This window comes from Eptesicus fuscus, chromosome 5 (assembly GCF_027574615.1).
Source record: "Eptesicus fuscus isolate TK198812 chromosome 5, DD_ASM_mEF_20220401, whole genome shotgun sequence".
Classification (NCBI taxonomy): domain Eukaryota; kingdom Metazoa; phylum Chordata; class Mammalia; order Chiroptera; family Vespertilionidae; genus Eptesicus; species Eptesicus fuscus.
In genome coordinates this window covers 10,988,127-11,006,881 of record NC_072477.1, presented here as the reverse complement: position 1 = coordinate 11,006,881, position 18,755 = coordinate 10,988,127, and the positions used below count along the sequence as shown (strand labels likewise).

At 45.6% G+C, this 18,755-nt stretch overlaps 1 protein-coding gene across 7 annotated transcripts in view; it reads right to left on the bottom strand.

The window, feature by feature from the left end:
* FOXN3 (forkhead box N3) overlaps positions 1-18,755 on the bottom strand; it is a 361,268-nt gene that overhangs the window by 154,835 nt on the left and 187,678 nt on the right. For 6 of the 7 annotated variants that reach the window (XR_008556053.1, XM_028155882.2, XM_008148413.3 and 3 more), the window contains one exon: positions 12,934-13,070. The exons of the other annotated variant lie outside the window; for it this stretch is intronic. Coding sequence is in view for 5 of the 6 variants with exons in the window: in XM_028155882.2 (XP_028011683.2) it covers positions 12,934-13,070 (137 nt within the window). In the remaining variant the exon portion in view is untranslated. The remainder of the gene's footprint in view (positions 1-12,933; positions 13,071-18,755) is intronic. 7 annotated transcript variants of the gene reach the window in all.

Here is an 18,755-nt window from a genome sequence, read left to right as displayed (position 1 = left end):
AAATTTAAAACTAATAAAAATTTAAAAGAAAACAAAAGATTCTAGGTTCACAGCAACTTGAATGGGAAATATCCCCAAAAGACACAGCCTCTTCCCCCGTCAACATCCTTTATAGTTGTTAAAAGCTCCTCAAAGTGATTCCGATACCCCACCCATTGTCTCCTTAATGCTGATCTAGAGACTGTTAAAAGCAAATTTTCCAAGACTAATTGCAAAATAGTTCAATGGTCTAGCATACCAATTTCAGTTGATTCTCTCAAAGTTAGTAATCATTCCTATACCTTTATAGATGACAGCAAACATCCTCACGAGTTGCATTTTGCCACCCAAGCGGTCCATCCAACAGGGCACATACAAGCCAAAGTGGCCAGTGGTGCAACCATTTCCTCCGACCTAAGTGTCACCAGAGCAAATATGCAATTTCGGAGCACCATTTCAATAGCGATTAAGAGCTGAATTTTTATACACTCAGGTCAACCAGAATTAGGCATTTTCTGGACTCTTCATGGCTTATTCCTTAACAAACATTTGTGTCTTTAATCCATTTTGTGACTTCAACGTCAAATAAAGGATGCTAATTACGTTTATTCATTTTTTAAGTCACAAATACTTACTGAGTGTGTACATATTGAAGTTTTCTGCCTATGGTTAGAAAGTTTTTTTTAAAAGAATGTAAACAAAATATGTTACTTTAACAATGGCCACAAAGCACACTCAAGCTTCAAAAGTTGGTAAAGCCCTTGTCAGTTTTTCCTGAAGACATATTAACAAATAAATAAAAACTACATATAGAAATGATGAGAAAGTATGTTGAAATATGACCACAGATTCCCAAGAATGACAGTGTGTTCAAGCAGGCCGAGAAACAAACAAACAAACAAACAAACACAAAAAACCACCAAAATCCTCATTAACTTTAAGAGTGAAATTCATGGACAAGGCAAGCTCTTTAATACTACAAACTTTGAATTTGTTTTTCTTATTAAACAGTCAGTATAAATAATCTCCAAAATCATAAAACTCAAATCACAAGTTTGAGAAAATATGATTCTCCCCACTCCATATTTACTTTTCTATTTTGTCTAAAACAGAAGTGAGCCTTCTTTGTGCGTAAACACACACACACACGGCATGCTCCTTAGTCATTTCCCTCACAGTGCCTTCCTCTATCCTCACAAGTCAGACCCCCTCAGCTTCCTCTGCACCCCGCCCCCACCAAGTCCCCAGATCTCCCTCCAATTGTCTTGGTTCCCTCCGCTCCATCCCCAGTTTCAGACCTTCATCTCCACCGACTTGATCTATTGTGGAGCCCTCCTAAATGGTCTCACCTCCATTAGTGCCATCCTCATTACGCTACAAAACCTGCCTTTTAAAAAGTGAGAAGCCATTCTTCCTTCTCCACGCTCACCTCTTCAGCTATTGGCTACCCGAGAATAAATATTTCCATAGAAGACAGTGACCACAAGGTGCCAAATTACGGTGGGAAGAGCTCAGTTTCTGGAGTCAGAATAGTGAGACCATCTGGCTCAGGTCCCAGCTTAGCCATTTTCGAGCCACGTGATCTGCCATCGCAGGCACGTGACGGCCTCTCTTAGCCTCAGTTCTCTCAGATGTAAAATAGCGCTAAAATCAGTCTCATCAGACTCTTCTAAGAATTAAACCACTGCCTATACAATGTCTGTTAAACCAAGCCTAGCACAAAGTAAGTGTTCAATAAATGCTTGGCTTTCTGCCTCCCACCCCATAACCAGCATGGTTTAGGGTCCAAAGCAGGGGAAACTAAATTCACAGTTCTTTACAACCCTACAGTGCTAAAGAGCTTACACTCGTAGTTTATTTCTTAGAAGTCTAGAATATTGGGTAAAAATGGATTTTTGCTTGACTCTGCATCAAAGAGTTATTTCACAGAAATACAGGTTGGTTTTCCTGTAACTGTGACTTCAACCATCCTGATGACAGACCATGCCACATCTGAGAGGTGAGGTAGGAGGAGGTGGTGTCAGAAAGAGAGAACTTCAAAGGGCTTTAATCAGAATAAAATTCCACGGGAGTCACCCTATGTCCCATCCTTCCTTTCTCAAGCACAGCCCCTTACAGAGCTGGGGGGAGGAGCCGCTGAGCGAGGGGTCCTCAGCTGGCCGGGCCTCGGCATTACCGCCAGAATACTTTGTGCAGAGCCCGGGGCCTGGGCACCGCCTGCTTGTGAGCTCTGCACACAGATTTTAACGTACAAAGAATCGAGATCTCCTTTTAGCAGGTAGGGAAGGGTAGCACTGGGTGACTTCCTTCTTCAGGGATGAAAGGGCGACGGTGGGATTTGGAAGAGGGAGAGTGAGAAAGCAGCAAGATGTAGAGCAGGGAGGAGATGGGCTTTGTTCGCCTCAAAGGAAAGAAGGGGGGGGGGCGCTAATGAGTGACTGCCAAGAGATTTAAACACGGATTATGTATCTGCCGGAGAAGGAGCACAGTCGGCTGTGTGGCCGGCCCGCGGTGAAAACTTTTCCCATTACCATCAGGGCAGGGAGAGCGGGCCTTACCGTTCAAGGGCTCCGCGGCGCAGGGAGTGGATAGAGGAGGCTTCTCTTCAGGAAGGAGCAGAGGGAGGCTTCTTTTCAAAGGAAGAGCGAGCGAGCGAGACAAAGCGGAGCGGGCCGGGCCGGCACCACCTTAAGCACATTTGCATTTCCTACGGCAGCGGCAGAACGTTTAGTCCTCTGACCATATCTGGCGCCTTGGAATCAACAGCCTGGAATTTATAACTTTTCCACCCAGAGTAGCGTGATGGGTCTCTGGGGCTTCAGGGATGACCCCGTCCAAATGTGTGATGCCCAGAGGTACCGCAGGGCCTCGGCAGGCGGATGGGGAAGGAGCCGCAAGGCCAGAAGCACCAACACGGCAAAATCACTCAGGTCCCTTCAGAGCGCAGAGCGTCTCCCTCCCCTCCACCGGCCCTTGTCTTGGGACAGTGAAGGGAGGGGGGTAGCCAATTACTCTGGCATTCCTGAGCAAGTAGAAGGAAATGTGTTTTTGCACTATTTTCTTAACCTGTGCTGTGCTTTCTAAGAGGAATCATGGATAAATATCACCTGTATGCAGGTTCTGTTTAAAGCAGTGGTCGCCAACCTTTCGGACCTCACGGACCACCAGTGATCCGCGGACCACCAGTTGGCGGCCTCTGGTGTAAAGCACAGGGGCCGAGACCTCAGTCCTGGCTTTCACCGATCTTAAATCTCATCGAAACTACATAATATAAAGTGTAAAAAGATAGCTTATAATGCAAACCCATATATACAAAGGTCAACCAAGTCCCTCGGAGACGGTACAGGATAGAGCCCCTGGGCGACGTTAGGCCCACAGAAGGGCAGGACCTGACCGACAGGGAGGCTGGGGAGAGCTGGGGAAGCCAGGGCCACACTCTGAGAGCTTGGAGCTTCAGATCTTGTTTATTTTTCCGCATCCTCACTGTTTCCCCAGATTTGCCCCTTCCTCCTGAGGACTTCACAGCTGCTGTGCGTATCCTTCTGCCCAGCTGGGTCCACTCCACAGCGAGTGCAGGTGGACTAAGGCTGGACAGGGGCCCGGGGGGCCTGAGGAACTCACCACAGGGCCAGAACACCCACCTGCAGGGGGCGCCCGTGCAGGAAAAGTTTAAAGGGGTAAGGAGGATAACTCTATGCACCTCAATTTCTCTATAAGCAAAAAAGGGGTGTGCTCATTTTTAACTCAGAAGAATCCTAAGAAACTCTGCTCTTCTTCTTGTTTAAAAATAAATTATTTCACTCAGAAGCCCCAGTTGCAGAGGGAAGAGGGAGAGAAGAGGGGGAGGTTGTGGAGGAGAAGGAGGAGGAGGAGGAGGAGTGGGAGAGGGAAAAGGAAGGGGATAGAGAAAGCTGCGAAAGTTCTTTCAGTCTTTTCCTCTGAGTGTGTTTTTTTCCCATTCACTTTTATTTTTGTCAAACCAGATGGGGAGTGTGTGTGTGTGTGTGTGTGTGTGTGTGTGTTGGGTGAGGGGTACTAAGTCTGTTAGAGATATGGGTGGATTAAGCAAGCTAGTAAACAGACTTTGACCGAAATTTTCCATTTAAAAGTAGATAAACACACAGTGAACATGTCTCAACTTGGACTCTATTGTGATTAAGCAACTCAAACTAAAAAAATAAAGATTAAAAAAATGTGTCTCGATGGCTTATGGGTGCTTTCTCCAGATGACTCAAGAATCAGAAGTTCGCAATTAATGTGGAATTTGAAGATTCTCACACGCTTTCTGCAAGTTTCACATATATGGCAGGATCTCAAAGATGGTTTAAACAAATAATGCCACACGGACCTCATGCAAAAAAACAACAAAAGGTTAAGAATGTGATCAAAGACTCTGGCCAGAAACATGTGGTTCCACAGAGCAAGGACACCAGTTCGGCTCTCCCACGGAGATTTACACAGAGGAGGGGGAGTTGCTCTCGCTAATTCAGTGGGTAAACAATAGGGGGAAGGTCTAGATGGTTTGATGGACAGCTTTTGGAAATGATCTTCTGCTTGGCAAACCACTGCAGCGATAATTTTACTCACTCGGAGGAAATGCAAAGAAGTGTCACTAAAACAAGGGAGGTAATTGCAGGGCATGAATCAAAAAGCTGGATGACACCAGAGCGGAGAGTAACTAAATCAGTCCCATCTCGGTCTTGAAATCTGGACTTAGCAATTTCAAGAAAAGAACCTGACCTTTCATTTCTGAGTAACAAAACCACGCATATTTTCCTTAATGTTTGTCTCCAGCCTACACAGTGTGTGCTGAGAGAATGACAAACACCGTGTAGGGAGCGTTATCCCATCATTCTACTGCCCTTGCAACTCAACAGACTTAAAACACTCAAGAGCTGGGAAGGGATTAACCTGAAATTCTCCCTGCAAAAATGAAATCTCTTTGAAGGATCCTGGCAGCTGGTTGTCCAGCTTTGACCAGCATCCCCATGGGTACCCAGCTCCTGTTAGGTGCCTGGCACAGTTCTTGAGGCCATTCTCCTAGAGAGATCTTTCTTGAAGACCCAATATTTCGCCCGGCCAGTGTGGCTCAGTGGTTGAGCGTTGACCCATGAACCAAGAGGTCAGGGGTTCGATTCCTGGTCAGGGCACATACCTGGTTTTGGGCTCCATCCCAAGTAGGAGGCCTGCAGAAGGCAGCTGATTGATGTTTCTCTCTCATCAATGTTTCTCTCTATCCCTCTCCCTTCCCCTCTCTCTAAAATCAACTTTAAAAAACGTAAAAAATAAAAAAGACCCAATCTTTCCTTCAATAATGTCTACCCATTAGACCTAAACCCCTCCTAGCTGATGGCTGGCATGCTGATCTTCTGTTGTTCTCCAAGTTACACATTCCCAGCTCCTCGGTAGTAACACACCAACCCCCTAGCCAGCTGACCGCTTCCTTTATTATCTCAAAGTGCTCCTCCCATCTGGACGGAAGCTTCCTGGTGAGGTCTGATCCTCACTAAAGTGGGAATTACTGGTCACCCTATCAACTTGTTCAAATACACATCATTTATTAATATTACCTAAGACTGCCTTTTGGCCAATCGTATTCACTGCTGAGTAAACTAATCCTTCCCCCATTCTTTCTCCCTCAAATCTTCTATGAAGGATGGATTCCACTGTCCAATCTAATTATATTACACCTCGATTTCTTACACTCCCTCCCCCCAAGCTATAAATCCAGACCCATTTAGTGTAACAAGAAGCTCAGACACAGCAGTGATAGGTTTTTATGTTCTGTTGAGATGAAAAATTTGCCTCTTTTACACCACTGCAAAACAACACACTGCCCTGCTGTGTTCACGCTGCACATGGTTGATTTGGTGCATTTTTGACAGTTCTTTCACATTTCTAACATGGAGATCAATCCCCCTCCCACCTCCTACCCCCCACCTCTGGGAAGAATGCAGGTCAGCCCCACCTAGCAGACACTTCCTGCCTCTAACAATATCTAAGAGGCTCTGATCAGGAATCTGCCGGGTCCTTTGCTGGCTATTTGGAGAACCAACTAAACAGGAGACAAAATTGGCAAAGACCCCAGACTCCTACTGATCCATCGACACTTCAACTTTCTAACCAGGAAAACCAGGGACACCGACCCTCTTTGTTATCCATCATCTCAGTAGCCAGCAACAGAAACTCACAGGTAGTAAATCTGAAGAGAACCTAATACTTCTGCTATTAGAGTACAAACCGGGAGCCCCTACAGTTCAGAGGATGAGAAGGTCACTCCACGTGGCTCTCTCAGCCATGAGTTTTACTCAGCACCTGAGCAAAATAGATAAAATCAGCCCAGCTGTTTAAACATTCAACTTCCAAAGTGAGTATGAAAACAGAATAAACTTGGATGACTGGGCACAGTATTCCTATGATATACACAGTACATAAGTGCTCAAAGATAGCAGGGACAGTTTTTCCACTTAAATAAAATAGGATTAAATGAGAATGGAATGTACAATGGACAGCACACTGAAGGCAAAATGCTGAGATCAAAACTATTCTGAGACCAACTCAGAAAATATAATGGAAGTCAACAGATAATCTATAATAAAAAAAGGGGTAATATGCTAATTAGACCAGACGTCATTCCAGACGTCCTTCCTGACAAAGCCAGGGCCAGAGGGAAGCCAGCCTGGGTCCAGGGGGCTGGAGGAAAGCCAGTGCCAGCAGCCCAGGTCCCGGTGCTGGAGGGAAGCCGGTGACGGCAGCTAGGGGAAGGAAGGCCTACTCTTGCACGAATTTTCATGCATCGGACCTCTAGTATAATTTAAAATGCAAATAAAATTATAGCCAACTAATGGGTTTTTAAAGCTCACACTGTAAATGAGCATGGTTTGTTATATGAGTGACACCCCTCTAACAATTTTAAGCCTTTTCTATTATCTGTCTCCTCCAATTTTTTAACAAAATTAAGTTTATATTTGCAAGTACTTATTAGAAAATCTTGGCATTCAATCCCACATCCATTTTACCACATTAATTTAGCGCTTCCCTCTCCATATTGAGTGTAATGCAGCTTCATATGATTTTTTTAAAGTTAACATTCTTTAAAAAATTATTTGAAGCACAATTATTCTAGCAGCTTAAGCATACTCATTCAAAAATACCTAATACCTCACCATTTTTAATTAATTAATTAATTAATTATTTATTTTAAATACTCACCTGAGGATATGTTTTATTGATTTTTGAGAAAGAGGAAGGGAGAGAGAGAGAAATATTGATCGATTGCCTCCCATACCTTCCCTGACAGAGGATAGAACCCCGCAAACTAGGTATGTGCTCTGACTGGGAATCGAACCTGCAACTTTTGGTGTTCAGGATGACACTCCAACCACCAAGCATCCTGCCAGGGCTGCCTCGCCCTTTTTAATTAAACGTACACAAGTAAGTGTATTCAACATGAGACTCATTTAAAAAACTATTTATAGTTTCAATCAAATCTGTTGTTTACAAGTAAATATAAGTAGTGTAATAATGAAGCAACTAGCCTAAATCCTCACAGTCCTTTATGCTTGACTGAATGAAAACTTGCAATGATACAACAATCTAACTCCTTCAACACAACTGAACACCGACTTTCTTGTGGCTTTGCAGTTTTTCTGGCAACTATTAAATGCACGCCACTTTGAATAACTGAAATGACAGATGTCTTAAAAGGTAAAATAAAAAATTACTGGATGTTACCCAAGCAACGGATTCCTTGCTGTGTGCAAATTCAGCATTTTAGTGAGGGGATTAACAAGCTTAACATTCTGAGGACTTTCTAATCGTCTAATTGTCTAAAAGGATGAGCTCCCCACACACCCCACCTTCCCTACCTCCTCCCAATGCCCGTCCCCCACCCCCCATCGCCATTATCAGTTCACTCCTTGGGCCAAAGCTTAGTTACCCGCTGAGGAATCTGATGATGCCATGAATTCAACTGTATACTGACCACTCTACAATTTCTACCTTCTTAGTGGTATTACACAGGCACTGAAAGAGTTTTAACACTGTTTTGTCTTCTGGAAGGAAAGTATAGTGTCAGTCACCGATGACTGACTGGGCGCTTAATGTGTTAAAGAATAAACTCACGGCACATGAACAGGAAAGCAAGCAGGATAAAATAGAATCTTTTGCTGAGTCAGCACTAAAATCAGCCCTTTCCATGAAGGCCCTCAATATCTGAAAGGCCGAATCTTTGGAGAGGTGGTATTTACTTACTTATTTCCTTCTTTATTTTTGCGGCCCATGAAATTGCTCAGAAGAAGCAAAGAAAGGCATAAAGAGCTAAATGATAAGTTTAAATGTTCAAAATTTCTTTACCAAAAAATAAATAAATAAAAATGAGAGCAACCGAAACTTTCTTGAAATGTTTTGATTGGGCAAACTTTGAAGTCATCCAAGAAGTAAATTTTTAGATTTAGATGATCAAATAACAGTCTTCTGGATTTCTCTAACTTCGTACATGTCAGGCCACTATACTTTACACAAACTATAAAATCGTCTGTTGTTATTAGGGGGGAGATATTGAAACAACAAATGGAAGGTTCAAGGGGGGGAGGGGGGCGGTCCTCAATCAGGGCTTATGTTCATCTAGAGCCCAATCGTGGCCTACCCATCACACAGACCAGAGGCTTCTGAGATGCTGAGCCGTCTCCCAAATTAGATGGATTTCATTAAATTTTCCTTCTCTGAAAACTGACCATCCAGGAAACAACAAACCCTGCTGTTTGATTAATCTGTAAAACCTGTTACCACCTGTGCCGAGAGATAATTAAAGTGCTTTTTCAATAAACTGATTTTGGATCGGTGCCTCTACCAGAAAAGGCATCACATACGATGCACATACGTACTTTCCCGCGTATAAGACGACTGGGCGTATAAGATTTTCCTGGGTTAAAAAGTTGTTTTAGACGCCGGAAAATACGGTATATTGGACTATATTGATGGGATTAGATATAATGGATTAGATATATTGGACTACTGTATTTTCCAGCGTCTAAGACGACTTTTTAACCCAGGAAAATCTTATACGCCCAGTCGTCTTATACGCCGGAAAATACGGTAGGTAACTTTTTAAAGCAATCTGTTGCCATGAAGATTGGTATGGGATATCTGCTATTTACAGGGCGTTGATCTAATACTGTAAAGGTTAAGCTCTAACTCCTGGAATGGAGGAGTGCCTACTAGCTCATCTGACGTTTTTCTGTAGGGGAAATTTGTCTCTACCGCCATTCATTCAGTCATTTATCTACAGCAGCGCACATCATAGCGAGCGATCAAACTCCCGGTCTCCCGGTCGAACTCCCGAGTGGACACGTTGCATATTAGCCTTTTATTATACAGGAGGATTTTGGGTAACGGCCCATTGCTATGTTATTTGTTTTCTTGTCCCAGTTCTGGCCATTGGGAGCAATTTCAGGTTGGCTCCGGTATCCCTCCGACATGCCCCATCCTTTTGTTTTTGAACATTTCATTACTTTCTTCTCCTCCATGTTTTTTATCAGCAAAAAATGCCTTGTTTAAAAAAAGGGCCGTTATGGTTTGAATTGCGTCCCATCTCCCCCAATTCATGTTCAAGTTCTGGCCACCAGCACCTGAGGATGTGACCTGATTTGAAACAGAGTCATTGCAGATGTAATTACTAAAATGAGGCCATACTGGGGTAGGGTGGGCCCCTCGTTCAATACGAAGAGTGTCCTTATAAAAGGTGGGGATTTGGGCGCCGACAGCACACCAGCAGAGCACCATGTGAAATCCAGGCGATGCTTCTTCGGGCCAACGAATGTCAAAAAATGCCAGCAGAACAGCAGATGTGCGGTGAGAGCCAGGTGACAGCCCTCAGAAGGAGTCAACCCCGCTGACACCTTGATCTTGACCTTCTAGCCTCCAGGAGGGAAAGAAAATGAATTCCTGTTGTTACTCAGCTGTTGCTTTGCCATGGCAGCCTTTGTAAACTAATAAGGAGCTAATGTCATTGAACTCTGCATTCCCACGAAAAACAATTCATAAACGTGGTATCAAAAGCAGCAGGAACGTCCTAACCAACACCTAAGAGTACACTGGCGATCAGGGCACGCGCGTCGGGCATGAACAGAGTGTGGGGGCAGCGTTTTCAGATCCCTCCTTTTCCCTGCAGAATGTTCGGCCACCTGCAGCGCGGCTCAGAGCGCTCCCTGCCAAGCACACCTGCGAGTACAAGCAATAACCACCCATCTAGCGTAATCACCATCTTCAACATGCTAAGTACCAGCTCCGTGAAAGCTGAGCGTTTCCCAGGTGCCCTGCACAGCAAGCCTGCACGCAGCGGACACAGGAGACCCAGCCGTGTCATGTCAGGTTGGCATTTCTGGGCCTTGTTTAATGACTCACTCTGCCCCATTTCCATCTTCCCTCAGTCACGTCAACAAGTGGCCCGAGGCTTAGAGTGGAGCTGAATACCACATCGTTAGAAGCCATACAAATATCGGACAGTCATCTAGTATTTAGTACCCTCAGCTCTCCGACAAAAGGCTTCCCGTCCCCAGGAAAGAGAAAGTGACTTGCTCTTACAGAGTTAAGACATGGAAGAGGCCGGCTAGAATCTGATCTGTCACCTCACACCACATCCAGGGACCTTCATGGAGGTGAAATCCAAGCACCCGGTGTGTCAATATGGGAATTTTTTCTTTCCTCAGTCAACCGGGGGACAAGGCACTGGTGGTGGCAGTACAGGATCTGGAGTAATTGTTTGGAAATCATTTTCATTACCCAAGCTCTGGTTCGTCTGCATTTTTATGCCTACGTTAAAAATCTAATGAAGTCATTACGCTCCGGCCAGCTCGGGAAGCCTCGCCTGAGTGTGTGCATCCCTCCTGCAACCCCCAGAGCTCTGCTATAATCCTTCAAATTATTAAATAATTACCACGCTTCCCTTGGGTCATGCTTGGCAACAAAACACTGGTCTAAATGAACCAACGATATGACCCAGTGAATAATACTTAATGTTCTTAACTTCCCCCAGCAGCAGCAGGATGTGAAATACTTCCGAGGTCCAAGGTGGGGAATAAAGGAAGGAGTATTCTGCGGGGGCTGGAGGGTAGGGGGAGTAGAATGACAAAGGAACAAGAGAATCTGGGAAATAGTCCCATCACTGGTGTCATCTCCTCCCTCACCCACCCTGTCTGTCGGCAATTCTCCACTCTGATCCTAGTTCCCTTCCAGATTTCAGGAGTGGCTACAGCCACCAGAAGAGAACCGGGCATATGGCTCTGTCCTTCTGGATGGCTCTGTCCTTCTGGACGTCTCTACAGCGTTGGCTGGGTTGCTCTGGAAAATCCCATTCCATCTCCGACAGCTCTGTGACCTCAAGTTGTCATTTCCAATCAAGTCTGCTTCCACTGATTTTTATGAACATAGACAAAAGCTGCTACAACCATTTCTTCCCCTCCCAAATCTTTCAAACCTACTGTAGTTGCTATGTTAGGTTATTTGTTTCTAAGGCAACAGCGTATATCTAAGTACTAATGGCCTGTCCTTTTGCCAGGCAACAAACAGCCTTGTGATGCAACTGCACCTGTCTCGGCTACGCGTTACTATGGAGACGCTCTGGTTGCTATGGCTACCATCACGCTAATCGCCTAGCAAAGGCAGACATACAGCAGTCTTCTCAGAGAGCCCAGCTGTTCCTCCCCGTCTCTTGCTGAAGACTGATTGTCTACCCCTGTGATGGAATGCTCTCAACTGAGATGCGCAGGAACTTCATTAACGCCGTTTCCGAGCATCACTCTGTTCCTTTCTGCAGAGCACGAGGCTAGAGAAAGGATCTGCAGAGCCGTGGACCACAAAACTGCTGAAATCTATGAAGTCACACCATTTCTCATTGACATAAACCTGCAGTCCAAGGACAATTGCTCTTCACTGGGTGGTCACAACAGAAACATTACTGGACATTAAAAATTATTCTTTTACCCTAGCTGGTTTGGCTCAGTGGATAGAGTGTCAGCCTGTGGACTGAAGGGTCCCGGGTTCGATTCCGGTCAAGGCTCCTCCTCGGCCCGGGCCCTGGTCAGGGCTAATGCGGAAGGCAGCCAATCGGTGTGTTTCTCTCACATCGATGCTTCTCTCTGTCTTTCCCTCTCTCTTCCACTCTCTCTAAGTATCAATGGGAAAATATCCTCGGGTGAGAATAAAAATAAGTAAATTATTCTTTTTGTAGGATTGAGGGCTCCATTTCAAAGCCAAGCACTATGTAAGATAAAAATCCATTTTAAAAGTTGGTTCTGTTCTATGTGGCTTAAAAAAAACACAATCTAACACAAATAACACATGTTTGAAAAGTAGCAAGCTGCACATCCTCCCCTCCACTTATATCTTTGCAAAGATGGCACCGGGGACCTCCTTGCCACAACACAAGTGGGCATGTGAAGGGGCACAGAAGTCTCCATGGTTCTCTGCGCTTGGCTTTGAAGAGGCAAACACCAAGTAACCACAACAAAATGGTCACTCGGGAGCCTGTCCACACGGCGACCAGAACGACAACAGCGGGGTGAGTCCTGCAGTGGACACAGTCGGCACTCCGGGTCGGAGGACAGGAGACAGACCCCTTACGCGGCTCATTCTGTACTTTTATTCCAACAAACTGTGGCACGCTGAGAAGTCAGAGCTGTCAGCTTCTCCTGGTACACGTTTCTACCCTGGAAGGCAGTCTCTCTCCCGCCCTGAAGCCTTCGGAAAACCCGTTCCGCCAAAGCAGCAAAAGCGGTAAGGTTTGCAAGAAACACAACAGCGGAGGTCCCTCTAATAAGACTTCCTTTCTTTCTCATTTACCTATTTTAAAAAGCGTGCAATCTATTAAGTTAGTCTCAGCGCCGGTCTCTGCCAATATAAGGCAACTTGTGTAGACAAAAAAAAAAAAAAAAAAAGTCAATGTGAATTGCTTACCTTTGATATGCCTGAGGAGAGGCAGGAGGTGTATTGAACACGTGAGGGTGTGGGTGATACGGTGTCTTTTTCAAAGCCTGAATTAGATTTTGTCTATACTCCGGGTCTATGCACCACAATGACCCTTTCCCAATACTCTGCAAAGAAAATGAAAATACAACAGTGATTAGTACAGAAAATACTATTTTGCATGAAGTAGATATATAGCTACTATTAGTCACTTATTTTTTTTTGAAAGCCTCTCACTTATTTGTCAACTGTTTGCCAGCCGCAAATCCCGTAATATTATGCTCGGACAACAGAAACCAGAACCTGCGCTTCAGTTTAACTCGTGTGAAGCCTGACAGACAGAATGAACATGTTATTACCAGGTGAGGCTGAGGCAAGAATACTGTCATGTTCATATCCCAACGGCCAAAAACACTTAGATTCCTTTACTATTTTTCAGTGTCAACTTTGAAGAACATGTATTCCCTTCTAAAAGTGAGTTTTAAATGTCAGATTTGAAACAGTGAAAGAAAACATGGGCTAAGGTACCCTACCCTCTCCACTTCATCTCCGCCTTAGAAAAACAAGAATTGTTGTTTTTTAAACCCCGTTACACTGGTACTACTTTGCAAACCCAGGAAAGTAATCTGCTTCTTTTTCCTACTAACTCGCAAAAGTATGACATTTAAGCTTGAAGTGGAATTCTGTAATTCTCCCCCGAGAAACAGAAGAACTGGGGCTGCGGTAGACCTAAGCCAGCCTGCACTTATCTTCTGATTCCTCTGTTCCCAGCGCTCTGCTCCAGGCCTAACGGGGTTGTCTTTAGAAGTCCCACGTTAAAATGCAAATTTTATAAAACTGTTTCCATGGACTGAGAAAGACTTGCTGAGGCCCACTTTCTGTGGGAGGCTTTTGGTCTGTGGACGGCGTTTTATTTAAAAAAAAAAAAAAAGCCCATGGGACTGGCAGCTGGCCGATGGGCAGTCGCTGCTCCGACTGCTTTCAAGTGACCAAATGTACCCGGGCTGTTTGATAAGGTCATTTGTAAATATTTACTGATTTGGAGAGAAAAGAAGTCAAATTACATAAACCCATGCCCACCCCATGTTTCCAGCCAACGGACTCTCTTAATTTCAGAACTATTGTACTCCAGGAAGATTTAGAGAGCAAACAAGAAAACTGCTTAACTATTACTGGGGAGTGGGTAGGGGAGCCCAAGAAAATCTCTTAGGAAAATAAGTGAGTCTGAAAATCTTTAAAGAAGCTTAAAAATACGTGTATTTCAGTCAGTTCACCAAATCATTTACTTACCAACTTATTCACAGAATGCATTAGAATTCTTTTCTAGCAGCACCATCAGCAAGCAGGGGAACTGCAATTAACTCTTGCTGGCGCTGAGGACAGAGAACTGCTCAAGGCCAAGGTCAGAGGCGGGAGCCCCCCTCACCCCAGTCACACGCTCCCTGGCACAGCCCTGACCCCAAACACAGGTCCCTCAGACCAAAGTTCCCAGTTTAATTACCCCACTGTTTAAAGATTTCAACTTGGGAAAACGCAACATCCCTTTGTGGCCTTTTCTTTCCTGTGTCCATTTCCAAGCCCAGAGCACGCATGTCAAACTCACGGCATGCGGCCCGCCAGTCACGGGTCTGACATGCTTGAGTACAGGGAACTGAGGAGACTTTATGGGTAAAGCAGTTAGGCCACCAAATGATCTACCGTGGACCCTCTGTTCTTTTCTTTGGAAAAGACGCACTCAACTCACTTTTTAGAAGAAAGCGAAAAGCTAAGGGGTGGAGAGGAAGGGGAGGGGGCAGAGTAGACCGTAACTACCGAATCTGGATAATGTCAAACAAAGCACAAAAGCCCCAAGAGCCAGCAACTCCTGTGCAGTGGGGTCCTGCCCTGACCGCATCCAAGACCCAGTAGGACCTGCCTTTCTGATCCACTTGAACACAAGACCCTACAAACCAGCTACCTGGAGGGCCCGGGCTCACATGCAGCCCAACCATTTCTGCAGAGAGAAGATCTGAGCCCTGGGAACCTAGTGGCTTTTGTTTTCATCAAGGTGGCTTTCGGGGTTAGGCCGTTAATCTTACAGGGAAGAAACATGACCAAGCAAGGAAGGACTATGGACCCTCCCAGGGAAATAATAGGCCAAGAATGCGGTTCCTCCTAATCCTGGCCTAAGTAGCTTGTTTACTATACTACTGCCCTATTCACAAACTAAAGGGGAAGACCACAGGATGGGGGCGGGCTGGGGTGGGAATAACGTTTCACAAGGTAACTGACCGAAGTGCAAGAAGCGGGCAGATAAAAACAGAAATTCTGGAGCTCAACATTCCCTGTGTGGCCCTGGGCAAGCCAGGGTCCCACAGAAAGTCTTGGCTTCCTCGTTGGCAAAATAAAGGCCCGAGAGACTGGTGGAGGCCAGCGATGGCTTGTGAAACACCTAGAACAGGGCAGCACCTGCAGGTCCCAATAAATGGTGACGACGTCATGAACATCTCCTTTCTGACAGAAGGAAGAGAGCAGAGGTGGCTGTGCAATGCCTTCATTACATCACATCCGAGTCCCCCAAAACCGTCCATCATGGAAGCAGCACCAAATACTGCCAGCGGCAGTGGGCAGGGCCTCCAGCAAGCTGGTGGCAGGAGAAGGTAACAGTCTACTCATGGGTGCAGTTTAACAAATTCACTTTGAGGAGCTTTCCTACTCTTTCAGATCTGGCGCCTCCCCGCCCCCCCACCCCCAATTATTCCATCAGCCTTCTATGCACCCCTCACTCCATGTCTCCTCTGCTGCACTTTCTCCCTTGCTCAGGAAGCCAATTCTGGCTCACAGTAACCTAGCTGCTGGAAGTTTTCTTTGGCCCAATCTTTGCACAGTGATCATCAAGCTGAGGTTTAATTGCAGACTTGGTCAGCGCATAGTCACAGTTCATTCATTTGCTGCAGCCATCTGCCTGGGCTTTGAATCATAACGGTGCCTACCTTGGTCAGTCCTGCATTTTATAGTGAGAGGGGCCAGGAAACCTGTTTACAGACCAGACACTAATTTCAGGATCTCAGAATTTCCAAAGAGCCAAAAATAAACAAAAGCAGCACCTCTTCAGGACACACCCCCCGCGACACTGTCAATCTCGTTAGTCCCGCCAATGGCCTGACAGCGGAGAGGGCTGGGCAGAGAGCTTGGAAGACTGGGTCTTATTTACAAGCCTTCTCCTTGGTTTCGTGTTAGGGTTCAAAATTGTAAAGAGGGTTGACTTGGAAACATTTCAGAGGGAAACGTGCAGGAGAGAATGCTCATTTCTTAGGTCAGGAGAAATTACATTTAATGGAGGGGAGAAGGCTGTAATTTTATTACAGTTGTGCAGTATGTTTGAGAGTAAGAGCTTTCAGAGGTATCTGCATCTTATCTAAATAATATGGGTGGTGTGTGTTTTTTACCATAATAACTGTGTGGGTCATGTTTCGCTGAATGTTAAGGAATTCAAAATTATAAGGGAAGAAAGATGTTCATTCATAGATACACTTTCACATTAAATATATATATACACATATATACACACATACACACAAACATACATATATATATATCACACACACACACACAGTTTGAAAAATACTAATGTAAAGAGTAAAAGGGGGGAAATGAGTAAAAAGATATGAAGGAGCCAACCTTTGTTTTTTAGTTAAAAAGCACCTGGGGAATAGCAGACAACTCCCTGTTAGCAATAAAAACCTCAGTACATAAGAGGGAACACACACACACACACACACACACACACGAAGAGCCTATATTGTAGAACTGATTAGTGAGAAATGGTTTAAAAAAGAGAGAGATAAGAACAACAACTACATTAAATCCTCGACCTAACCTCTAGAGTAACTTCCATTTTTCCTGAGCGCACCAGACCCAGGGGCCGTCTCTGGCAGCTCATGGACCTGCACGGCAGCACCTGGCGGCTTGCCTGGCATCGTCTTCGTGCGGGGTCTCCACCAGGTTGTGAGTTCTGACCGGGTTTAAACACTGTTCACAAACTGAGGACTATGACACATGAATGGGTCATGAAATCCATGTAATGGGTTAACAGCCAGCGTTGTTTTAATGGAACAGAACAGAACCGAACAGACTAGACTAGGAAATGCCTGGAGCAAGTGGTATTCTGTGTAATGTGTAAGTGTGTACACATGTACACACGTGCATACGGATCACGAGGTAACAAACACTTCCAGGAATCCGGGTTCCAAAAGTGTGGTAAACACTGGCCTAGGACAATGGCTCCCATGTTTTTTCTTCTTGTCACTTGTGGGGGATACGGCCCACGTCCAGCAATAATGAAGGGCTCTCTCAACGTGACACCCCATGCAGGGCAGGGCTGTGTTTGGGGAAGGGGAAAAAGGGGGCAGGACCCACATCAAAATGGAGCAGGGAGCTGGACACATGTTCTTGGCAAATTTGAGACCATCCCTTTTGATGTTTCTGATGTGTCATTCCTGAGGGCGTTTCTCCCACCCACCACCTCATCCTTCCACCCCCTCACCCATAAGGTACCCGGGGTATGCCAGGCAACACGGGGATACACTGGTGAATGCAAACAGGGCAAACAGGGTCCACTCTCCTGAAGCCTGGATTCTAGAGGGGGGAGGAGGAGAGTAAGTAAGAAAAAACTATGCAAGACCATGACAGACCGTAATGGCTTCTGTGAAGAAAATAAAGAGGGTGGCGAGCGGAAAGACAGGAGCCGTTAGGAGCCGAGGCCTCCGTCCAGCCGCGGTGGCCGGGTCAGAGCAGTGGAGATGGAGAAGAGAGGACCGCTTCAGGGTGGGCTCTGGAGAACCAGTGGGAGCTGGTGATGGATTAGAAGTTAAAGAAAAAGTGGCAGGTAAAGAAAAAGAAAAAAAGAAGTCTTTGGTTTGAGCAACGCAACAGATCAAAGATTGGGAAAGGGGGAAATTCAGGGCTCATTGGAACACGTAAGCTTTGAGGCGCTCATGTATTAAGAATGACTGATGGCCCTGGCCAGTTTGGCTCAGTGGGTAGAGTGTCAGCCCACAGACTGAAGGGCCTCAAGTTCAATTCTGGTCAAGGGCACGTACCTCGGTTGCAGGTTAGATCCCCCCTCCCCATCGGGGCATGTGGTGGAGGCAACCAATCGATGCGTTTCTCTCACATTGATGTTTCTCTCTGTCTCTCCCTCTCCCTTCCACTCTCTCTTAAAAAATAAAAATAAAATAAAAAACCAATGGAGAAATATCCTCAGGGGAGGATTAACAACAATAAGAAAGAATGACTGATCCAGGAACTTGCAAGAACTTGCTGGACATCCGCCACCTCTCTCCCCTCCGCTGTGCCCTTGGTGATGCCCACCTTTACAGGGAAAGCTCAAGAACGTACGGAGGGAGGTTTGCGGGGAGGTCTGAGGCGGTCTGGCTTTAGAGGTTTAGCATCAGCTGGCTGCTCTACAGTGGGAGTTGGTAAACTTCTTCTTAAAGGGTCAGAGTAAATACTTTAGATTCTGTGGGCCACATGGTCTCTGTCTCGACTCTGCAGCTCTGCTCTGGAGCACAGGAGCAGCCACAAACATAAACGAATAGACAAGTCTGTGCTTTAATACACTGCATTTACAGTGCCACAGTCCAGCCTTCCCGGCCCGTCCTACAGCTTCCACACGTGCGACCTGGGGCAAGTCACTTACCTGCTCTGAGCCTCAGTTTCCTCATCGGTGAAAGGGGAGGGATATAATGACACCTGCTTCGTAGGATTGCTGTGAGGATTAAATCAGATAATACTGTCCTCGGTGTTCGCACACACACGTCAGGAGCTCAACA